Source organism: Oncorhynchus gorbuscha, linkage group LG03 (genome assembly GCF_021184085.1).
Source record: "Oncorhynchus gorbuscha isolate QuinsamMale2020 ecotype Even-year linkage group LG03, OgorEven_v1.0, whole genome shotgun sequence".
NCBI lineage: Eukaryota > Metazoa > Chordata > Actinopteri > Salmoniformes > Salmonidae > Oncorhynchus > Oncorhynchus gorbuscha.
This window is the reverse complement of record NC_060175.1, coordinates 10,983,183-11,006,999: the sequence shown is the minus strand read 5'-3', so window position 1 is coordinate 11,006,999 and position 23,817 is coordinate 10,983,183. Positions and strand designations below refer to the sequence as shown.

The 23,817-nt window shown below is 44.2% G+C and overlaps 1 protein-coding gene across 1 annotated transcript in view; it reads right to left on the bottom strand.

Moving 5' to 3' along the window:
• grip2b (glutamate receptor interacting protein 2b) overlaps positions 1–23,817 on the bottom strand; it is a 240,773-nt gene that overhangs the window by 30,347 nt on the left and 186,609 nt on the right. Inside the window, 5 exon segments of the mRNA XM_046338982.1 lie at positions 7,975–8,008; positions 8,011–8,053; positions 8,056–8,103; positions 8,106–8,131; positions 16,020–16,208. Of these exon segments, the coding sequence (XP_046194938.1) occupies positions 7,975–8,008; positions 8,011–8,053; positions 8,056–8,103; positions 8,106–8,131; positions 16,020–16,208 (340 nt within the window).

The following is a 23,817-nucleotide window of genomic DNA, read 5'->3' as shown; positions in this document are numbered from 1 at the left end:
TAATGCTCTGGTAATTCTATAGTCTATAGGTGGGAACATTAACCTAATGCTCTGGTAATTCTATAGTCTATAGGTCTTAACCTATGCTCTGGTAATTCTAGTCTATAGGTAACATTAACCTATGCTCTGGTAATTCTATAGTCTATAGGTAGGAACATTAACCTAATGCTCTGGTAATTCTATAGTCTATAGGTGGCAACATTAACCTAATGCTCTGGTAATTCTATAGTCTATAGGTGGGAACATTAACCTAATGCTCTGGTAATTCTATAGTCTATAGGTGGGAACATTAACCTATGCTCTGGTAATTCTATAGTCTATAGGTAGCAACATTAACCTAATGCTCTGGTAATTCTATAGTCTATAGGTGGCAACATTAACCTAATGCTCTGGTAATTCTATAGTCTATAGGTGGCAACATTAACCTAATGCTCTGGTAATTCTATAGTCTATAGGTAGGAACATTAACCTATGCTCTGGTAATTCTATAGTCTATAGGTGGCAACATTAACCTAATGCTCTGGTAATTCTATAGTCTATAGGTAGGAACATTAACCTATGCTCTGGTAATTCTATAGTCTATAGGTGGCAACATTAACCTAATGCTCTGGTAATTCTATAGTCTATAGGTGGGAACATTAACCTAATGCTCTGGTAATTCTATAGTCTATAGGTGGCAACATTAACCTAATGCTCTGGTAATTCTATAGTCTATAGGTGGCAACATTAACCTAATGCTCTGGTAATTCTATAGTCTATAGGTGGCAACATTAACCTAATGCTCTGGTAATTCTATAGTCTATAGGTGGGAACATTAACCTAATGCTCTGGTAATTCTATAGTCTATAGGTGGGAACATTAACCTATGCTCTGGTAATTCTATAGTCTATAGGTAGCAACATTAACCTAATGCTCTGGTAATTCTATAGTCTATAGGTGGCAACATTAACCTAATGCTCTGGTAATTCTATAGTCTATAGGTGGCAACATTAACCTAATGCTCTGGTAATTCTATAGTCTATAGGTAGGAACATTAACCTATGCTCTGGTAATTCTATAGTCTATAGGTGGCAACATTAACCTAATGCTCTGGTAATTCTATAGTCTATAGGTAGGAACATTAACCTATGCTCTGGTAATTCTATAGTCTATAGGTAGCAACATTAACCTAATGCTCTGGTAATTCTATAGTCTATAGGTGGCAACATTAACCTATGCCTGGTAATTCTATAGTCTATAGGTAGGAACATTAACCTATGCTCTGGTAATTCTATAGTCTATAGGTAGCAACATTAACCTAATGCTCTGGTAATTCTATAGTCTATAGGTGGGAACATTAACCTATGCTCTGGTAATTCTATAGTCTATAGGTAGCAACATTAACCTAATGCTCTGGTAATTCTATAGTCTATAGGTGGGAACATTAACCTATGCTCTGGTAATTCTATAGTCTATAGGTAGCAACATTAACCTAATGCTCTGGTAATTCTATAGTCTATAGGTAGCAACATTAACCTAATGCTCTGGTAATTCTATAGTCTATAGGTAGCAACATTAACCTAATGCTCTGGTAATTCTATAGTCTATAGGTGGGAACATTAACCTATGCTCTGGTAATTCTATAGTCTATAGGTAGCAACATTAACCTAATGCTCTGGTAATTCTATAGTCTATAGGTATCAACATTAACCTAATGCTCTGGTAATTCTATAGTCTATAGGTGGGAACATTAACCTAATGCTCTGGTAATTCTATAGTCTATAGGTGGGAACATTAACCTATGCTCTGGTAATTCTATAGTCTATAGGTAGCAACATTAACCTATGCTCTGGTAATTCTATAGTCTATAGGTAGCAACATTAACCTAATGCTCTGGTAATTCTATAGTCTATAGGTGGGAACATTAACCTATGCTCTGGTAATTCTATAGTCTATAGGTAGCAACATTAACCTATGCTCTGGTAATTCTATAGTCTATAGGTGGGAACATTAACCTATGCTCTGGTAATTCTATAGTCTATAGGTGGGAACATTAACCTATGCTCTGGTAATTCTATAGTCTATAGGTGGGAACATTAACCTATGCTCTGGTAATTCTATAGTCTATAGGTAGGAACATTAACCTATGCTCTGGTAATTCTATAGTCTATAGGTGTGAACATTAACCTATGCTCTGGTAATTCTATAGTCTATAGGTGGCAACATTAACCTATGCTCTGGTAATTCTATAGTCTATAGGTAGGAACATTAACCTATGCTCTGGTAATTCTATAGTCTATAGGTGGGAACATTAACCTATGCTCTGGTAATTCTATAGTCTATAGGTGGGAACATTAACCTATGCTCTGGTAATTCTATAGTCTATAGGTGGAACATTAACCTATGCTCTGGTAATTCTATAGTCTATAGGTAGGAACATTAACCTATGCTCTGGTAATTCTATAGTCTATAGGTGGGAACATTAACCTATGCTCTGGTAATTCTATAGTCTATAGGTAGAACATTAACCTATGCTCTGGTAATTCTATAGTCTATAGGTAGCAACATTAACCTATGCTCTGGTAATTCTATAGTCTATAGGTAGGGAACATTAACCTATGCTCTGGTAATTCTATAGTCTATAGGTAGGAACATTAACCTATGCTCTGGTAATTCTATAGTCTATAGGTGGGAACATTAACCTATGCTCTGGTAATTCTATAGTCTATAGGTAGGAACATTAACCTATGCTCTGGTAATTCTATAGTCTATAGGTAGCAACATTAACCTATGCTCTGGTAATTCTATAGTCTATAGGTGGCAACATTAACCTAATGCTCTGGTAATTCTATAGTCTATAGTGACTTAGGAACATAGGTAGGAACATTAACCTATGCTCTGGTAATTCTATAGTCTATAGGTGGCAACATTAACCTAATGCTCTGGTAATTCTATAGTCTATAGGTGGCAACATTAACCTAATGCTCTGGTAATTCTATAGTCTATAGGTGGCAACATTAACCTAATGCTCTGGTAATTCTATAGTCTATAGGTGGCAACATTAACCTAATGCTCTGGTAATTCTATAGTCTATAGGTGGCAACATTAACCTAATGCTCTGGTAATTCTATAGTCTATAGGTGGGAACATTAACCTAATGCTCTGGTAATTCTATAGTCTATAGGTGAACATTAACCTATGCTCTGGTAATTCTATAGTCTATAGGTAGCAACATTAACCTAATGCTCTGGTAATTCTATAGTCTATAGGTGGCAACATTAACCTAATGCTCTGGTAATTCTATAGTCTATAGGTGGCAACATTAACCTAATGCTCTGGTAATTCTATAGTCTATAGGTAGGAACATTAACCTATGCTCTGGTAATTCTATAGTCTATAGGTGGCAACATTAACCTAATGCTCTGGTAATTCTATAGTCTATAGGTAGGAACATTAACCTATGCTCTGGTAATTCTATAGTCTATAGGTGGCAACATTAACCTAATGCTCTGGTAATTCTATAGTCTATAGGTGGCAACATTAACCTATGCCCTGGTAATTCTATAGTCTATAGGTAGGAACATTAACCTATGCTCTGGTAATTCTATAGTCTATAGGTAGCAACATTAACCTAATGCTCTGGTAATTCTATAGTCTATAGGTGGGAACATTAACCTATGCTCTGTAATTCTATAGTCTATAGGTAGCAACATTAACCTAATGCTCTGGTAATTCTATAGTCTATAGGTGGGAACATTAACCTATGCTCTGGTAATTCTATAGTCTATAGGTAGCAACATTAACCTAATGCTCTGGTAATTCTATAGTCTATAGGTAGCAACATTAACCTAATGCTCTGGTAATTCTATAGTCTATAGGTAGCAACATTAACCTAATGCTCTGGTAATTCTATAGTCTATAGGTGGGAACATTAACCTATGCTCTGGTAATTCTATAGTCTATAGGTAGCAACATTAACCTAATGCTCTGGTAATTCTATAGTCTATAGGTATCAACATTAACCTAATGCTCTGGTAATTCTATAGTCTATAGGTAGCAACATTAACCTAATGCTCTGGTAATTCTATAGTCTATAGGTGGGAACATTAACCTATGCTCTGGTAATTCTATAGTCTATAGGTAGCAACATTAACCTATGCTCTGGTAATTCTATAGTCTATAGGTAGGAACATTAACCTATGCTCTGGTAATTCTATAGTCTATAGGTGGGAACATTAACCTATGCTCTGGTAATTCTATAGTCTATAGGTAGCAACATTAACCTATGCTCTGGTAATTCTATAGTCTATAGGTAGGAACATTAACCTATGCTCTGGTAATTCTATAGTCTATAGGTGGGAACATTAACCTATGCTCTGGTAATTCTATAGTCTATAGGTGGGAACATTAACCTATGCTCTGGTAATTCTATAGTCTATAGGTAGGAACATTAACCTATGCTCTGGTAATTCTATAGTCTATAGGTGGGAACATTAACCTATGCTCTGGTAATTCTATAGTCTATAGGTGGGAACATTAACCTATGCTCTGGAATTCTATAGTCTATAGGTAGCAACATTAACCTATGCTCTGGAAAGAGGTGGAATTCTATAGTCTATAGGTAGCAACATTAACCTATGCTCTGGTAATTCTATAGTCTATAGGTGGGAACATTAACCTATGCTCTGGTAATTCTATAGTCTATAGGTAGGAACATTAACCTATGCTCTGGTAATTCTATAGTCTATAGGTGGGAACATTAACCTATGCTCTGGTAATTCTATAGTCTATAGGTAGCAACATTAACCTATGCTCTGGTAATTCTATAGTCTATAGGTAGCAACATTAACCTATGCTCTGGTAATTCTATAGTCTATAGGTAGCAACATTAACCTATAGACTATGCTCTGGTAATTCTATAGTCTATAGGTCAACATTAACCTATGCTCTGGTAATTCTATTGTCTATAGGTGGCAACATTAACCTATGCTCTGGTAATTCTATAGTCTATAGGTGGGAACATTAACCTATGCTCTGTATAATTCTATAGTCTATAGGTGGGAACATTAACCTATGCTACTGGTAATTCTATAGTCTATAGGTGGGAACATTAACCTATGCCTGGTAATTCTATAGTCTATAGGTTTGAACATTAACCTATGCTCTGGTAATTCTATAGTCTATAGGTTTGAACATTAACCTATGCTCTGGTAATTCTATAGTCTTTAGGTAGGAACATCAACCTATGGTAAGTCTCTCCATGTTGTGTAACCCTGCATCAGAGACATCATGTGATAGTTGAAGAGCAGTTAATTTTTTATTTTTAAGTTTTGTAATTGAACATTTATTTAACTAGGCAAGTCAGTTAAGAACAAATTCTTATTTACAATGACGGCCTACACTGGAAAACCCGGACGATGCTGGGCCAATTGTGTGCCACCCTATGGGACTCCCAATCACAGCTGGTTGTGATACAGCCTGGATGGTAGAGTAGACATGGGGTCAGAGCCTTAGAGGAGGTGCTAAGAGGAGGCTGATACACTCATACATTAACCGCTCCACTAGTGACTTAGTGATAATGACGTCACAAGCAGCTCTGAGGCCTTGAGCACACAACTGAGGCAAAATACAATCTCAGGCAGACCACGCCTCCCATGATTTAGCGGTCTAGAAACAATGACGTTTTTGCAGCTCTATCTGTGAGTCCAGCCTTAGGTGGGTTTGATGTCATGAAGGTTGAACAGGACTTTGTGGACTAACATGAAGCACCTAGTCTAAGGCCTTCTGAGTTCATGACTATGAGTAGTTCATTTTTGCAACCTGCAAAATGCCTGGTACTGTTATGGGGTATTAAGACATGAGTCTGTGGGTCTCAGTGATATCTCTGAGTGAGAGTCTGTCTCACAGTGAGTCTTACCCTGAATGTGTGTCCCAGTCATCTTCATTGAAGCCCACATCGCACAGTGATCATTATGTCATTCTATGTAACGTACCACTGAATCAGAGGCATCATATTGGACAGTTAAATGATCTTAAGTGGCAGGGACAGTTCATGACACTCAGATTTTTAGTGATGGTCTCCCTAAATCACAAGCAGCTCTGAGGCCACACAGCTACACTATTAGAAAAAAACTGGTGCTATCTAAAACCTCTTTGGCTGCACCCATAGGATAACCCTTTAAAGAACCTTTTGGGTTCCATGTAGAACCCTTTCCATCCTGAAGAACCAAAACTGGTTATTCTATGGGGACAGCCAAAGAACCCTTTTGGAGGACTTTTTTCTAGGAGTGTAGAGGCAAATAGACATCCTGAAGAAAAGCTGTCGTGGCTCAGAATCAATAAGCTACATTTCAGAAATACCAAAGTTTCTGACAGCCTTCATCAGAATTTAACGGCTGTGCTGTCATGAGGGTTGCTGTCTCCCTATAGACTCCAACCAAAGGTGGCTCCCCTTCCTGTTCGGGGTGGCGCCTGTATAGGTACCACTGGTCTCCGACATCTGTAGCTGCCACTGATCCTTTTTTCCCCTTTCTGTTTATTGGTTCACCTGTTAGTGTTTTAGGTTGATTGGTCTGGCTTTATTTACCAGTAGACCCTGGTCTCTCTTTGTGCCTGTATTGTTTTGTGTAACTTGTCTGCACGTCTGTGGGTTACGTGTTTCCCATTTCTGGTTTGCTGGACAGTTTAAGTCCCACTGTTTGGGGCATTTGTTTTGTTGTACGCCCTGCCCGTGTTTCGTGTATAGGGTTGGCTTATGTTTGCCACTGTTTTGTGCATAAAATATAGCTCTACCCTGAACTCTCTGCTTCCTGGCTGCCTTCTCACCCACTACACCCAGTCCATTACAGTTGCACAGTACTTTGTGTACTATCTACAAAAACCCTGCAACCTGCAAATATGGGATACTCATCGGCCTTCCATTGTTGCTACCTGTAAAGAACTGGTAAAGTCATTGGGTTTCCCATTGAAGCAACCTAGAAAGACCAGATTCTGTTTTGGGGTCTATCATTGTTTCAACCTAGAAAGACCCCTATAGATTGTGTTTTGGGGTCTACCATTGTTTCAACCTAGAAAGACCGGATTGTGTTTTGGGGCCTACCATTGTTTCAACCTAGAAAGACCGGATACTGTTTTGGGGCCTATCAATGTTTCCACCTAGAAAGACCAGTTACTGTTTTTGGGCCTACCATTGTTTCAACCTAGAAAGACCAGATACTGTTTTGGGGCCTACCATTGTTTCAACCTAGAAAGACCAGTTACTGTTTTGGGGCCTACCATTGTTTCAACCTAGAAAGACCAGATACTGTTTTGGGGCCTACCATTGTTTCAACCTAGAAAGACCAGATACTGTTTTGGGGCCTACCATTGTTTCAACCTAGAAAGACCAGATACTGTTATGGGGCCTACCATTGTTTCAACTAGAAAGACCAGATACTGTTTGTGTCCTACCATTGTTTCAACCTAGAAAGACCGGATTCTGTTTTGGGGCCTACCATTGTTTCAACCTAGAAAGACCAGATACTGTTTTGGGGCCTACCATTGTTTCAACCTAGAAAGACCGGATTCTGTTTTGGGGCCTACCATTGTTTCAACCTAGAAAGACCGGATTCTGTTTTGGGGCCTACCATTGTTTCAACCTAGAAAGACTGGATACAGTCACGGGTTCTTCTATTGTATTCCAATAATTCCCAGATTTTCTAGAAATCCTGGTTGGAGGATTGTTAATTTTCTCCTTATTGCTTCCTGATTCAAGGAAAAAATAGAGAATTTGGGGAAACGTACCAGAAATTTCCAACACTAGTTGGACCTGCTACTATCATGAGGTCTCCAGTCCACAGTGAGTCTTACCCTGAATGCTTATATGAGATGTGCATATTACCTACACACTTTACAGTGTCCATAGTGAGTATAGTATGCAACGAGGGGTGAGATGTGAGGCTTGAAGATGTCCTAAAATGTACACCATACAGGGGGAGGCTCCACAGTGAGTCTTACCCTGACGGTTTGTCCCAGTCGTCTTCACTGAAGCCCCGTCACTGAAAGGGTAGTTGTTACTACGGCGGCCTGGAGGCGGGGGCTGTTCCTCTGCTTGGCACTCCTCCACTCATGGGGATGCAGGGCGATGGTCCTGCTGCCTGCTGGATGTAGGTTCCTGCAGAGGAGGGAGGGAGATGGGCCATAAGATAATTAGATAGACACAACATAGAAAGAGAGAGAGAGACAACAAATGGAAGGACCATGAGAAAGAGGTGGATAGGGTATAATAAAACAACTATATTTCTATTTTTCAAACTGTATCAGGAAACATCCTGTATAGGTCTACTGTACCACTGGTCTCCCTATAGACATCCTGTATAGGTCTACCACTGGTCTCCCTATAGACATCCTGTATAGGTCTACCACTGGTCTCCCTATAGACATCCTGTATAGGTCTACCACTGGTCTCCCTATAGACATCCTGTATAGGTCTACCACTGGTCTCCCTATAGACATCCTGTATAGGTCTACTGTACCACTGGTCTCCCTATAGACATCCTGTATAGGTCTACTGTACCACTGGTCTCCCTATAGACATCCTGTATAGGTCTACTGTACCACTGGTCTCCCTATAGACATCCTGTATAGGTCTACTGTACCACTGGTCACCCTGACATCCTGTAGGTCTACCACTGGTCTCCCTATAGACATCCTGTATAGGTCTACCACTGGTCTCCTTATAGACATCCTGTATAGGTCTACCACTGGTCTCCCTATAGACATCCTGTATAGGTCTACTGTACCACTGGTCTCCCTATAGACATCCTGTCTAGGTCTATTCCTGTACCACTGGTCTCCCTATAGACATTCTGTATAGGTCTACTGTACCACTGGTCTCCCTATAGACATCCTGTATAGGTCTACCACTGGTCTCCTATAGACATCCTGTATAGGTCTACTGTACCACTGGTCTCCTTATAGACATCCTGTATAGGTCTACCACTGGTCTCCCTATAGACATCCTGTATAGGTCTACCACTGGTCTCCTTATAGACATCCTGTATAGGTCTACTGTACCACTGGTCTCCTTATAGACATCCTGTATAGGTCTACCACTGGTCTCCCTATAGACATCCTGTATAGGTCTACTGTACCACTGGTCTCCCTATAGACATCCTGTATAGGTCTACTGTACCACTGGTCTCCTTATAGACATCCTGTATAGGTCTACTGTACCACTGGTCTCCCTATAGACATCCTGTATAGGTCTACTGTACCACTGGTCTCCCTATAGACATCCTGTATAGGTCTACTGTACCACTGGTCTCCTTATAGACATCCTGTATAGGTATGTACCACTGGTCTCCTTATAGACATCCTGTATAGGTCTACCACTGGTCTCCTTATAGACATCCTGTATAGGTCTACTGTACCACTGGTCTCCCTATAGACATCCTGTATAGGTCTACCACTGGTCTCCCTATAGACATCCTGTATAGGTCTACCACTGGTCTCCTTATAGACATCCTGTATAGGTCTACCACTGGTCTCCCTATAGACCTCCTGTATAGGTCTACCACTGGTCTCCCTATAGACATCTTGTATAGGTCTACCACTGGTCTCCCTATAGACATCCTGTATAGGTCTACTGTACCACTGGTCTCTCTATAGACATCCTGTATAGGTCTACCACTGGTCTCCTTATAGACATCCTGTATAGGTCTACCACTGGTCTCCCTATAGACATCCTGTATAGGTCTACCACTGGTCTCCCTATAGACATCCTGTATAGGTCTACCACTGGTATCCCTATAGACATCCTGTATAGGTCTACTGTACCACTGGTCTCCCTATAGACATCCTGTATAGGTCTACCACTGGTCTCCCTATAGACATCCTGTATAGGTATACTGTACCACTGGTCTCCCTATAGACATCCTGTATAGCTCTACCACTGGTCTCCCTATAGACATCCTGTATAGGTCTACCACTGGTCTCCCTATAGACATCCTGTATAGGTCAACTGTACCACTGGTCTCCCTATAGACATCCTGTATAGGTCTACCACTGGTCTCCCTATAGACATCCTGTATAGGTCTACCACTGGTCTCCCTATAGACATCCTGTATAGGTCTACCACTGGTCTCCCTATAGACATCCTGTATAGGTCTACCACTGGTCTCCCTATAGACATCCTGTATAGGTCTACCACTGGTCTCCCTATAGACATCCTGTGTAGGTCTACTGTACCACTGGTCTCCCTATAGACATCCTGTATAGGTCTACTGTACCACTGGTCTCCCTATAGACATCCTGTATAGGTCTACTGTACCACTGGTCTCCCTATAGACATCCTGTATAGGTCTATTGTACCACTGGTCTCCCTATAGACATCCTGTATAGGTCTACCACTGGTCTCCCTATAGACATCCTGTATAGGTCTACCACTGGTCTCCCTATAGACATCCTGTATAGGTCAACTGTACCACTGGTCTCCCTATAGACATCCTGTATAGGTCTACCACTGGTGTTATGCAGGTGAATGAGGACCCAAAAGCGACTTGGCGAAAACAGAGTCTTTATTCCAGTAAAGGAAATATGCAATACTCCTAGACAAATCGGAGCGGTAAACAAAGCATAAAAAACTAATTCCACTCGTAGTGACGAGGACAGACTGGAGACTCGACCATAAGCTGTAGGTTGCCTCGGGAAGGCACCGACCATAGCAGACTCAGACACCTGCTCACACGCAGCATCTGAGGGAAACAAGACACAGCACGGCGAACAATATACAAGGATCCGACAGGACAGAAACGGAAAACAAGGGGAGAAATAGGGACTCTAATCAGAGGACAAGATAGGGAACAGGTGTGGAAAGACTAAATGAGTGAGTAGGAGAATGAGGAACAGCTGGGAGCAGGAACGGAACGATAGAGAGAGGAGAGAGAGGGAGGGAGAGAGAGAGGGATAGAAAAAGGGAACGAACCTAATAAGACCAGCAGGGGGAAACGAACAGAAGGGAAAGCATAATGACAAGACAATATAAGACAAAACATGACAGTACCCCCCCACTCACCGAGCGCCTCCTGGCGCTCTCGAGGAGGAACACTGGCGGCAACGGAGGGAAATCATAGATCACAAACGGTCCAGCACGTCCCGAGAAAGAACCCAACTCCTCTCCTCAGGACCGTAACGGAAAACGAAAAAAAGGGAAACTAGGGTACTACTCTAAAAAAAAAAAAAAAAACAGACACGGGTAGAGAACTGAAAGCTTTAGAGCAAACGGGACCAAACAGGCCAGGAGAGTAACAACTAGGGACAGACTGAAACACAGCAAGGGCAGGAACAAGAACAGGAGAGATGCGGTGGCAGGGAACAGACTGAGACCCAGCAAGACCAGGAGCAGAAGCAGAAAAAAAATTACCAGACTTATTCTGCGCGCAGTCCGAACACGCAGACACGAAACGGCGCGTGTCACGCTCCTGAGTAGGCCACCAAAAGCACTGGCGAATAGAAGCAAGAGTACCTCGAACGCTGTGATGGCCAGCTAACTTGGCAGAGTGAGCCCACTGAAGAACAGCCAGACGAGTAGAAACAGGAACGAAAAGAAGGTTACTAGGACAAGCGCGCGCGACGCAGTGTGCGTGAGTGCTTGCTTAACCTGTCTTTCAATTCCCAGACAGTCAACCCGACAACACGCCCAACAGGAAGGATCCCCTCGGGAACAGTAGAAGCCACAGAAGAACTAAAGAGACAGGATAAAGCATGAGGCTTGGTGTTCTTAGTACCCGGGCAATAAGAAATAACGAACTCGAAACGAGCGAAAAACAACGCCCAACGAGCATGACGCGCATTCAGTCGTTTGGCAGAACGGATGTACTCAAGGTTCTTTTGGTCAGTCCAAACGACAAAAGGAACGTCGCCCCCTCCAACCACTGTCGCCATTTGCCTAGGGCTAAACGGATGGCGAGCAGTTCGCGGTTAGCCACATCATAGTTACGTTCCGACGGTGACAGGCGATGAGAAAAATATGCACAAGGGTGGACCCCATCGTCAGTATCGGAGCGCTGGGACAGAATGGCTCCCACGCCCAGCCCCGACGCGTCAACCTCAACAATAAACTGTTTAGTGACGTCAGGTGCAACAAGGATAGGAGCGGATGCAAAACGCTTCTTGAGGAGATCAGAACAACAATCATACGACCGGTGAGGAGGAAGGGAGTTGGCTCTGGACCGACTGAAGACCGAGCGCAGATCATGATATTCCTCCGGCACTCCTGTCAAATCACCAGGTTCCTCCTGAGAAGAGGGGACAGAACAAACAGGAGGAATAGCAGACATTAAACACTTCACATGACAAGAAACGTTCCAGGAAAGGATAGAATTACTAGACCAATCAAAAGAATGATTATGACACACAAGCCAGGGATGACCCAAAACAACACGTGTAAAAGGTGAACAAAAAATCAAAAAAGAAATGGTCTCACTATGGTTACCAGATACAGTGAGGGTTAAAGGTAGTGTTTCACATAATATACTGGGGAGAGGACTACCATCCAAGGCAAACATGACCGTGGGCTCCCTAACTGTCTGAGAGGAATGTCATGTTCCCGAGCCCAGGCTTCGTCCATAAAACAGCCCTCCACCCCTGAGTCTATTAATGCACTGCAGGAAGCTGCCGATCCGGTCCAGCGTAGATGGACCGGTAAGGTAGTACAGGTACTTGACGGAGAGGACCGTCTAGTAGCGCTTATCAGTCGCCCTCCACTTACTGATGAGCTCTGGCCTTTAACTGGACATGAAATGACAAAATGACCAGCGGAACCGCAATAGAGACAGAGGCGGTTGGTGATTCTCCGTTCCCTCTCCTTAGTCGAAATGCGAATACCCCCCAGCTGCATGGGCTCAACACCTGAGTCAGTGGGGAAAGATGGTAGTGTCGGAGAGAGGGGAGACACAGTTAACGCGAGCTCTCTTCTATGAGCTCGGTGACGAAGATCTACCCGTCGTTCAATGCGAATAGCGAGTTCAATCAAAGAATCCACGCTGGATGGAACCTCCCGAGAGAGAATCTCATCCTTAACCTTAGCGTGGAGTCCCTCCAGAAAACGAGCGAGCAACGCCTGCTCGTTCCAGTTACTGGAGGCAGCAAGAGTGCGAAACTCTATAGAGTAATCCGTTATGGATCGATTACCTTGACATAGGGAAGACAGGGACCAGGAAGCTTCTTTCCCAAAAACTGAACGATCAAAAACCCTTATCATCTCCTCTTTAAAGTTCAGATAATTGTTAGTACACTCAGCGCTTGCCTCCCAGATAGCTGTGCCCCACTGCCGAGCCCGACCAGTAAGGAGTGATATGACGTAGGCAATCCGAGCTCTCTCTCTTGAGTATGTGTTGGGTTGGAGAGAGAACACTATATCACACTGGGTGAGAAAGGAGCGGCACTCAGTGGGCTGCCCAGAATAACATGGTGGGTTATTAACCCTAGGTTCCGGAGGCTCGGAAGACCCGGAAGTAGCTGGTGGCACGAGACGAAGACTCTGATACTGTCCTGAGAGGTCGGAGACCTGAGCGGCCAGGGTCTCAACGGCATGCCGAGCAGCAGACAATTCCTGCTCGTGTCTGCCGAGCATCGCTCCCTGGAACTCGAGAGTAGAGTAGAGAGAATCCATAGTCGCTGGGTCCATTCTTGGTCGGATCCTTCTGTTATGCAGGTGAATGAGGACCCAAAAGCGACTTGGCGAAAACAGAGTCTTTATTCCAGTAAAGGAAATATGCAATACTCCTAGACAAATCGGAGCGGTAAACAAAGCATAAAAAACTAATTCCACTCGTAGTGACGAGGACAGACTGGAGACTCGACCATAAGCTGTAGGTTGCCTCGGGAAGGCACCGACCGTAGCAGACTCAGACACCTGCTCACACGCAGCATCTGAGGGAAACAAGACACAGCACGGCGAACAATATACAAGGATCCGACAGGACAGAAACGGAAAACAAGGGGAGAAATAGGGACTCTAATCAGAGGACAAGATAGGGAACAGGTGTGGAAAGACTAAATGAGTGAGTAGGAGAATGAGGAACAGCTGGGAGCAGGAACGGAACGATAGAGAGAGGAGAGAGAGGGAGGGAGAGAGAGAGGGATAGAAAAAGGGAACGAACCTAATAAGACCAGCAGGGGGAAACGAACAGAAGGGAAAGCATAATGACAAGACAATATAAGACAAAACATGACAACTGGTCTCCCTATAGACATCCTGTATAGGTCTACCACTGGTCTCCCTATAGACATCCTGTATAGGTCTACCACTGGTCTCCCTATAGACATCCTGTATAGGTCTACCACTGGTCTCCTTATAGACATCCTGTATAGGTCTATTGTACCACTGGTCTCCCTATAGACATCCTGTACTGGGTCTCCCTATAGACATCCTGTATAGGTCTCCCTATAGACATCCTGTACCACTGGTCTCCCTATAGACATCCTATAGACATCCTGTATAGGTCTCCCTATAGACATCCTGTATAGGTCTACCACTGGTCTCCCTATAGACATCCTGTATAGGTCTACCACTGGTCTCCCTATAGACATCCTGTATAGGTCCACTGGTCTCCCTATAGACATCCTGTATAGGTCTGGGTCTACCCTGGTCTCCCTACTGTCTACCACTGGTCTCCCTATAGACATCCTGTATAGGTCTGTACCACTGGTCTCCCTATAGACATCCTGTAGACATCCTCCTGTATAGGTCTACCACTGGTCTCCCTATATCCCTATAGACATCCTGTATACTCTACCACTGGTCTCCCTATAGACATCCTGTATAGGAATCTCCCTATCTACTGTACCACTGGTCTCCCTATAGACATCCTGTATCTACCACTGGTCTACATCCTGTATAGGTCTACCACTGGTCTCCCTATAGACATCCTGTAGACATCCTGGTCTCCCTATAGACATCCTGTATAGGTCTACTGTACCACTGGTCTCCCTATAGACATCCTGTACCACTGGTCTCCCTATAGACATCCTGTATAGGTCTACTGTACCACTGGTCTCCCTATAGGTCTACCATCCTGTATACTGGTCTCCCTAGACATCCTGTAGACATCCACTGGTCTCCCTATAGACATCCTGTCTACCACTGGTCTCCCTATAGACATCCTGTATAGGTCTACCACTGGTCTCCCTATAGACATCCTGTACATCCCCTGACATCCTGTATAGGTCTACCACTGGTCTCCCTATAGACATCCTGTATAGGTCTACCACTGGTCTCCCTATAGACATCCTGTGTAGGTCCACTGGTCTCCCTATAGACATCCTGTACTGGTCTCCCATCCTGTATAGGTCTACATCCTGACATCCTGTATAGGTCTACTGTACCACTGGTCTCCCTATAGACATCCTGTATAGGTCTACTGTACCACTGGTCTCCCTATAGACATCCTGTATAGGTCTACCACTGGTCTCCCTATAGACATCCTGTATAGGTCTACCACTGGTCTCCCTACATCCTGGTCTCCACTGGTCTCCTATAGACATCCTGTATAGGTCTCTACCACTGGTCTCCCTATAGACATCCTGTATAGGTCTACCACTGGTCTCCTATAGACATCCTGTATAGGTCTACTGTACCACTGGTCTCATCCTGTATAGGTCTATAGACATCCTGTCTCCCTAGGTCTACCACTGGTCTCCTTATAGACATCCTGTATAGGTCTACCACTGGTCTCACTGGTCTCCCTATAGACATCCTGTATAGGTCTACCACTGTCAACTCCTGTATAGGTCTACCACTGGTCTCCCTATAGACATCCTGTATAGGTCTACCACTGGTCTCCCTATAGACATCCTGTGTAGGTCTACCACTGGTCTCCCTATAGACATCCTGTAAAGGTCTACCACTGGTCTCACCTTGGCTGCCGTAGCCAGTGTAAATTCCTGAGCCATCCCAGGACTACGTTATAACACCATGTATAAGTCTACCACTAACCCTAGCTTCAACCCTGGCCCTAACCATAACCACAGATTTCACCATGTCTACCACTAGTCTTTACCTTGGCTTCCGTAGCCCGCGTCGATGCCGGATCCGTCCCAGGACTCCATGGCAGAGTCCACACTGGGTATGGTGGTGGAGTAGATCTCTGACAGCTTGTTGGTCTTCTGAGAGTCTGTCATGTCTGATATGTCCTCTGTGTCACTCAAATCATTCTCCATCTCTCCATCCTTCTTCTTCTCGTCTGCTACTGAGGGAGGAAGAGGGAAAGATCTATTCAGAGAACTGTCTTTGGGTCTTGTCGATACCGCTAATTTACCAACCTTACCAGCATCTTCTGTCAATTTGGTAATTAACAGGTAATCTATGGTAAATTTGGTAATTTATACTTGAATAACTTTAAAAAAGGCTCTCCCTCTCCCTCCCTTTGGCAAATCTGACCATAACTCTATTCTCCTGATTCCTGCGTACAAGCAAAAACTAAAACAGGAAGTACCAGTAACACGCTAAGACTGGAATATGTTCCGTTATTCATCCGATAGAATTGAGGAGTTTACCACATCAGTCACCGGCTTCATTAATAAGTACATCGATGACATTGACCCCACAGTGACTGTACATTCAGTACACACCCAAACCAGAAGCCACAGGCAACATCCGCACTGAGCTAGAGTTTAGAGCTGCCGCTTTCAAGGAGCCGCACACTAATCTGGATGCTTATAAGAAATCTCACTACGACCTCAGACGAACCATCAAACAGGCAAAGTGTCAATACAGTACTAAGATCGAATCCTACTATGCTCATCGGATGTGGCAAACTTGCAAACTATCACGGACTACAAAGGGAAACCCAGCCGCGAGCTGCCCAGTTTAACATTCACTATGGCCGTGGAGCCATCTTGTTGCCCTCCAGTCCGGGTTAAGACCATAACGGCTCATAATAATGTCTGGAACTGAGCAAAAGGAATGGCATCAAACACCAGGAGACCATGTGTTTAATGTACATGATACCGTTCCACTGACTCCGCTCCAGTTATTACCATGAGCCCGTTCTCCCCAATTAAGTTGCCACTTATCTCCTGTGGTTAAGACAAACACGGACTCGTTTTATACAATTTTAGACCATTGCGTAAATGTATTTGCCTTACCTGTTTTATAATAGTTTGTCATTCTGTGAATACATACATGTCCTTTGCGTATTAGCATTCCCAATTATCACAGATTTCAATATGCTCACTAAAAAGGTTATTTTGAGTTTGAGCAATGCAAAAACGTTTTAAATGGACGGCCAAAGGCTTGTAGAGGAAGCTTAGAATACCTGTTCTGACTCGTGAGCTTGTAAAGCAGCACAAGCCTCATGGCCCTGTTGACTTGCAGAATCTAGTCTACCCTGCACTGTCTGGTGTGGAGCACACATTTCCCCCCATCAAATGCCTATAGCAACAGTAGACAGGCCAGGCTGTACTATAGCAACAGTAGACATGCCAGGCTGTTCTATAGCAACAGTAGAAAGGCCAGGCTGTTCTATAGCAACAATAGATGGGCCAGGCTGTACTATAGCAACAGTAGACATGCCAGGCTGTTCTATAGCAACAGTAGACATGCCAGGTTCTATAGCAACAGTGGACAGGCCAGGTTGTTCTATAGCAACAGCAGACGGGCCAGGCTGTACTATAGCAACAGTAGACGGGCCAGGCCGTACTATAGCAACAGTACACGGGCCAGGCTGGACTATAGCAACAGTAGACAGGCCAGGCTGTACTATAGCAACAGTAGACAGGCCAGGCTGTACTATAGCAACAGTAGACAGGCCAGGCTGTACTATAGCAACAGTAGACAGGCCAAGGTGTACTATAGCAACAGTAGACAGGCCAGGCTGGACTATAGCAACAGTAGACAGGCCAGGCTGGACTATAGCAACATTAGACAGGCCAGGCTGTACTATAGCAACAGTAGACGGGCCAGGCTGTGCTATAGCAACAGTAGACGGGCCAGGCTGTACTATAGCAACAGTAGACAGGCCAGGCTGTACTATAGCAACAGTAGACAGGCCAGGCTGTACTATAGCAACAGCAGACAGGCCAGGCTGTACTATAGCAACAGTAGACAGGCCAAGGTGTACAAGCACATTTCCAGATATCATCAGCGGTTATACAATCAGGGCAAGGCAGAGGACAGCGAGTGCTTTGCAGTGTTGATTTTCTATGACATTTGAATGTGCATCAGATGGCAACAAGATCATATTGTACAGCAATATCATCAGGTAACATGAATACAAAGCCGGCGAGAGGTGGTTAGAATGGGACGGGAGGCTGAAAGACAGTGTAACCAATAGAGAGTCACAGTTGCGAGTGACGGAACAAACATTAACTGTCCCACGGTCGGGTCAACAAGCAAGTTCATAGTTAATAAAGCGACTAGCTATTGTAAGTTCAAAGAGTCACTCTCCCCAACAAAAAAACATGAGAGAGTATCACTCTGAGTCCAGTATACAAATTGAATTCAAGAAAATAAATAAATAGCAGGCCTTCGCTAGTTAATTAAAGTGTTTCTGAGTAAAGCTCACGTAATATGATTCACAAGTTATTTAGCCAACATAACATGCAGATTAGTCCAAAGATCAGAAAATAATATATATAATAAATCAGATGAGTCGAAAGCTCAGGGAAGAGGGGGGAGTGTGGCAGGGGTACCTGTACCAGACAGTGGGAAACAGGCCAGGGCAGATAGTGGCAGGGGTACCTGTACCAGACAGTGGGAGACAGGCCAGGGCAGATAGTGGCAGGGGTACCTGTACCAGACAGTGGGAAACAGGCCAGGGCAGATAGTGGCAGGGGTACCTGTACCAGACAGTGGGAGACAGGCCAGGGCAGATAGTGGCAGGGGTACCTGTACCAGACAGTGGGAGACAGGCCAGGGCAGCTGGTGGCAGGGGTACCTGTACCAGACAGTGGGAGACAGGCCAGGGCAGACAGTGGGAGACAAGCCAGGGCAGACAGTGGGAGACAGGCCAGGGCAGACAGTAGGAGACAGGCCAGGGCAGACAGTGGGAGACAGGCCAGGGCAGACAGTGGGAGACAGGCCAGGGCAGACAGTGGGAGACAGGCCAGGGCAGACAGTGGAGGCAGGCCATCTGGCTCTTAATCCGCAGCTACTGCATCAAACAGTCAGTACAGGCTGGGGTCCCCCAAGGCAGAGACCTAGCCCCACTCCTGTTTGTTCTCTGCACTAGACAAACATGATGCCATCTAGTGTTGAACCCATCGAGTATGTTGAGGATATGACCCTTTCTGAATCTCTCTACCAGGCCAGATGCAGCATGGGGTCAGACAAACTGCCTCACAGCCAATGCACTTAAAACCAAAGACATTGGTTATTATCTTCAGGAAGCCTCAAAACAGAGGACTCCTCCTCCTGTTGTCCTGAACGGCAAGGCAGTGGAACGTGTGGACACCTTTAAGCTCCTTGGGGTGCAGCTCTCCTATGACCTCTCATGGGATGCCCAGGTCAGATACGTGCTGAAGAGGCCCCAGGCCAGGAGCGCTGGTCTTCAGATGTTCTGACCCACAAATACAGTACCAGTCAAAGGTTTGGACACACCTATTCATTCCAGAGTTTTTCTATATTTTTTAAACTATTTTCTACATTGTAGAATCATAGTGAAGACATCAAAACTATGAAATAACAAATATGGAAGCAAAGTAGTAAGCAAAGAAGTTTGCTTTGTCTTGATGACAGCGTTGCACACTCTTGGCATATAGTAAAAATAAAGAAAAACCCTTGAATGAGTAGGTTTGTCCAAACTTTTGACTGGTACTGTATTTGTGGGTCAGAACATCTGAAGACCAGCGCTCCTTTTGACTGGTTCTGTATATGACATTTAATCTGTCCTGGAATATGATCACCTGTCCTGGAATATGATCACCTGTCCTGGAATATGATCACCTGTCCTGGAATATGATCACCTGTCCTGGAATATGATCACCTGTCCTGGAATATGATCACCTGTCCTGGAATATGATCACCTGTCCTGGAATATGATCACCTGTCCTGGAATATGATCACCTGTCCTGGAATATACTTCACCTGTCCTGGAATATGATCACCTGTCCTGGAATATGATCACCTGTCCTGGAATATGCTTCACCTGTCCTGGAATATGATCACCTGTCCTGGAATATGATCACCTTCAATATGATCCTGTCCTGGAATATGATCACCTGTCCTGGAATATGATCACCTGTCCTGGAATATGATCACCTGTCCTGGAATATGCTTCACCTGTCCTGGAATATGATCACCTGTCCTGAAATATGATCACCTGTCCTGGAATATGATCACCTGTCCTGGAATATGATCACCTGTCCTGGAATATGATCACCTGTCCTGGAATATGATCACCTGTACTGGAATATGATCACCTGTCCTGGAATATGCTTCACCTGTCCTGGAATATGATCACCTGTCCTGGAACATGATCACCTGTCCTGGAATATGATCACCTGTCCTGGAATATGATCACCTGTCCTGAAATATGATCACCTGTCCTGGAATATGCCTCACCTGTCCTGGAATATGATCACCTGTCCTGGAATATGATCACCTGTCCTGGAATATGATCACCTGTCCTGGAATATGATCACCTGTCCTGGAATATGATCACCTGTCCTGGAATATACTTCACCTGTCCTGGAATATGATCACCTGTCCTGGAATATGATCACATGTCCTGGAATATGCTTCACCTGTCCTGGAATATGATCACCTGTCCTGGAATATGATCACCTGTCCTGGAATATGATCACCTGTCCTGGAATATGATCACCTGTCCTGGAATATGCTTCACCTGTCCTGGAATATGATCACCTGTCCTGAAATATGATCACCTGTCCTGGAATATCCCTCACCTGTCCTGGAATATGATCACCTGTCCTGGAATATGATCACCTGTCCTGGAATATGATCACCTGTCCTGGAATATGATCACCTGTACTGGAATATGATCACCTGTCCTGGAATATGATCACCTGTCCTGGAATATGATCACCTGTCCTGGAATATGATCACCTGTCCTGGAATATGCTTCACCTGTCCTGGAATATGATCACCTGTCCTGGAACATGATCACCTGTCCTGGAATATGATCACCTGTCCTGGAATATGAACACCTGTCCTGAAATATGATCACCTGTCCTGGAATATGCCTCACCTGTCCTGGAATATGATCACCTGTCCTGGAATATGATCACCTGTCCTGGAATATGATCACCTGTCCTGGAATATGATCACCTGTCCTGGAATATGATCACCTGTCCTGGAATATGCTTCACCTGTCCTGGAATATGATCACCTGTCCTGGAACATGATCACCTGTCTTGGAATATGATCACCTGTCCTGGAATATGATCACCTGTCCTGGAATATGATCACCTGTCCTGGAATATGATCACCTGTCCTGGAATATGCTTCACCTGTCCTGGAATATGATCACCTGTCCTGGAACATGATCACCTGTCTTGGAATATGATCACCTGTCCTGGAAAATGATCACCTGTCTTGGAACATGATCACCTGTCCTGGAATATGATCACCTGTCCTGGAATATGATCACCTGTCTTGGAATATGCTTCACCTGTCTTGGAACATGATCACCTGTCTTGGAATATGCTTCACCTGTCTTGGAACATGAGCACCTGTCCTGGAATATGCTTCACCTGTCTTGGAACATGATCACCTGTCTTGGAATATGCTTGACCTGTCCTGGAATATGCTTCACCTGTCCTGGAATATGCTTCACCTGTCTTGGAATATGCTTAACCTGTCCTGGAATATGCTTCACCTGTCCTGGAATATGCTTAACCTGTCCTGGAATATGCTTCACCTGTCCTGGAATATGCTTCACCTGTCCTGGAATATGATCACCTGTCCTGGAACATGATCACCTGTCTTGGAATATGATCACCTGTCCTGGTAAATGATCACCTGTCTTGGAACATGATCACCTGTCCTGGAATATGATCACCTGTCCTGGAATATGATCACCTGTCTTGGAATATGCTTCACCTGTCTTGGAACATGATCACCTGTCTTGGAATATGCTTAACCTGTCCTGGAATATGCTTCACCTGTCCTGGAATATGCTTCACCTGTCCTGGAATATGCTTCACCTGTCCTGGAATATGCTTCACCTGTCTTGGAATATGCTTAACCTGTCCTGGAATATGCTTAATCTGTCCTGGAATATGCTTCACCTGTCCTGGAATATGCTTCACCTGTCCTGGAATATGCTTCACCTGTCCTGGAATATGCTTCACCTGTCTTGGAATATGCTTAACCTGTCCTGGAATATGCTTAATCTGTCCTGGAATATGCTTCACCTGTCCTGGAATATGCTTCACCTGTCCTGGAATATGCTTCACCTGTCCTGGAATATGCTTCACCTGTCTTGGAATATGCTTAACCTGTCCTGGAATATGCTTAATCTGTCCTGGAATATGCTTCACCTGTCCTGGAATATGCTTCACCTGTCCTGGAATATCCTTCACCTGTCCTGGAATATGATTCACCTGTCCTGGAATATGATCACCTGTCTTGGAACATGATCACCTGTCCTGGAATATGCTTCACCTGTCTTGGAATATGCTTCACCTGTCCTGGAATATGCTTCACCTGTCCTGGAATATGCTTCACCTGTCCTGGAATATGATCACCTGTCTTGGAACATGATCACCTGTCCTGGAATATGCTTCACCTGTCTTGGAACATGATCACCTGTCCTGGAATATGCTTCACCTGTTTGGACAGATCTCCCAAAGCTCCTGATGAAAGACATGGAAGGCCTTAGGAGAAGATCATGAATACCCTATGACTCATTCCCTAGGCTGGACGCAAAAAGAGACGAGGCCACAAGATGAGAGTTCACTTGTCTACTGAAGGAGGGGACCCATCCATTTTTCTAGGCTCTGACCACAAAACCAAACCACAGCCAATCAGCAGCACAACAAGACACCAGCTGAACTTTCTGCCTACAGCGTAAAGACGGACCCTGTAGTGTAGCTGTGGTAATTTCTTCAATTCGTAACTGGAACTTTTAACCCAAAAATAAATCACTTTTTAGATAACTAGTGTGTTTTTATGTATGACTACTGTTCAAAAGTTTGGGGTCACTTAGAAATGTCCTTGGTTTTGAAAGAAAAGCACATTTGTTGTCCATTAAAACAACATAAAATTGATCAGAAATACAGTGCAGACAGTGTTTATGTTGTAAATGACTATTGTAGCTGAACAAAGAGGACACACATTAGAGTGTCTAGTTTGAGAAAAAGAGAAAGCCCTCAACTGGCAGCTTCATTAAATTGTACCCGAAAAACACCAGTCTTAACATCAACAGTGAAGAGGCGACTCTGGGATGCTGACCTTTAGGCAGAGTTGCAAAGAAAAAGCCATATCTCAGACTGGCCAATAAAAAGAAAAGATTAAGATGGGCAAAAGAACACAGACACTGGACAGAGGAACTCTGCCTAGAAGGCAAGCATCCCGGAGTGACCTCTTCACTGTTGACGTTGAGACTGGACAGAGGAACTCTTCCTAGAAGGCCTGCATCCCGGAGTCACCTCTTCACTGTTGACGTTGAGACTGGACAGAGGAACTCTGCATAGAAGGCCAGCATCCCGGAGTCGCCTCTTCACTGTTGACGTTGACACTGGTGTTTTGCGGGTACTATTTAATGAAGCTGCCAGTTGAGGACTTGTGAGGCATCAGTTTTCAAACTAGACATTCTAATGTTGTCACGACTCCCGCCGAGGTTGGCTCTCCTGCCCGTTCAGGCTGTGCTCGGCGGTCATCGTCACCGTCCTATT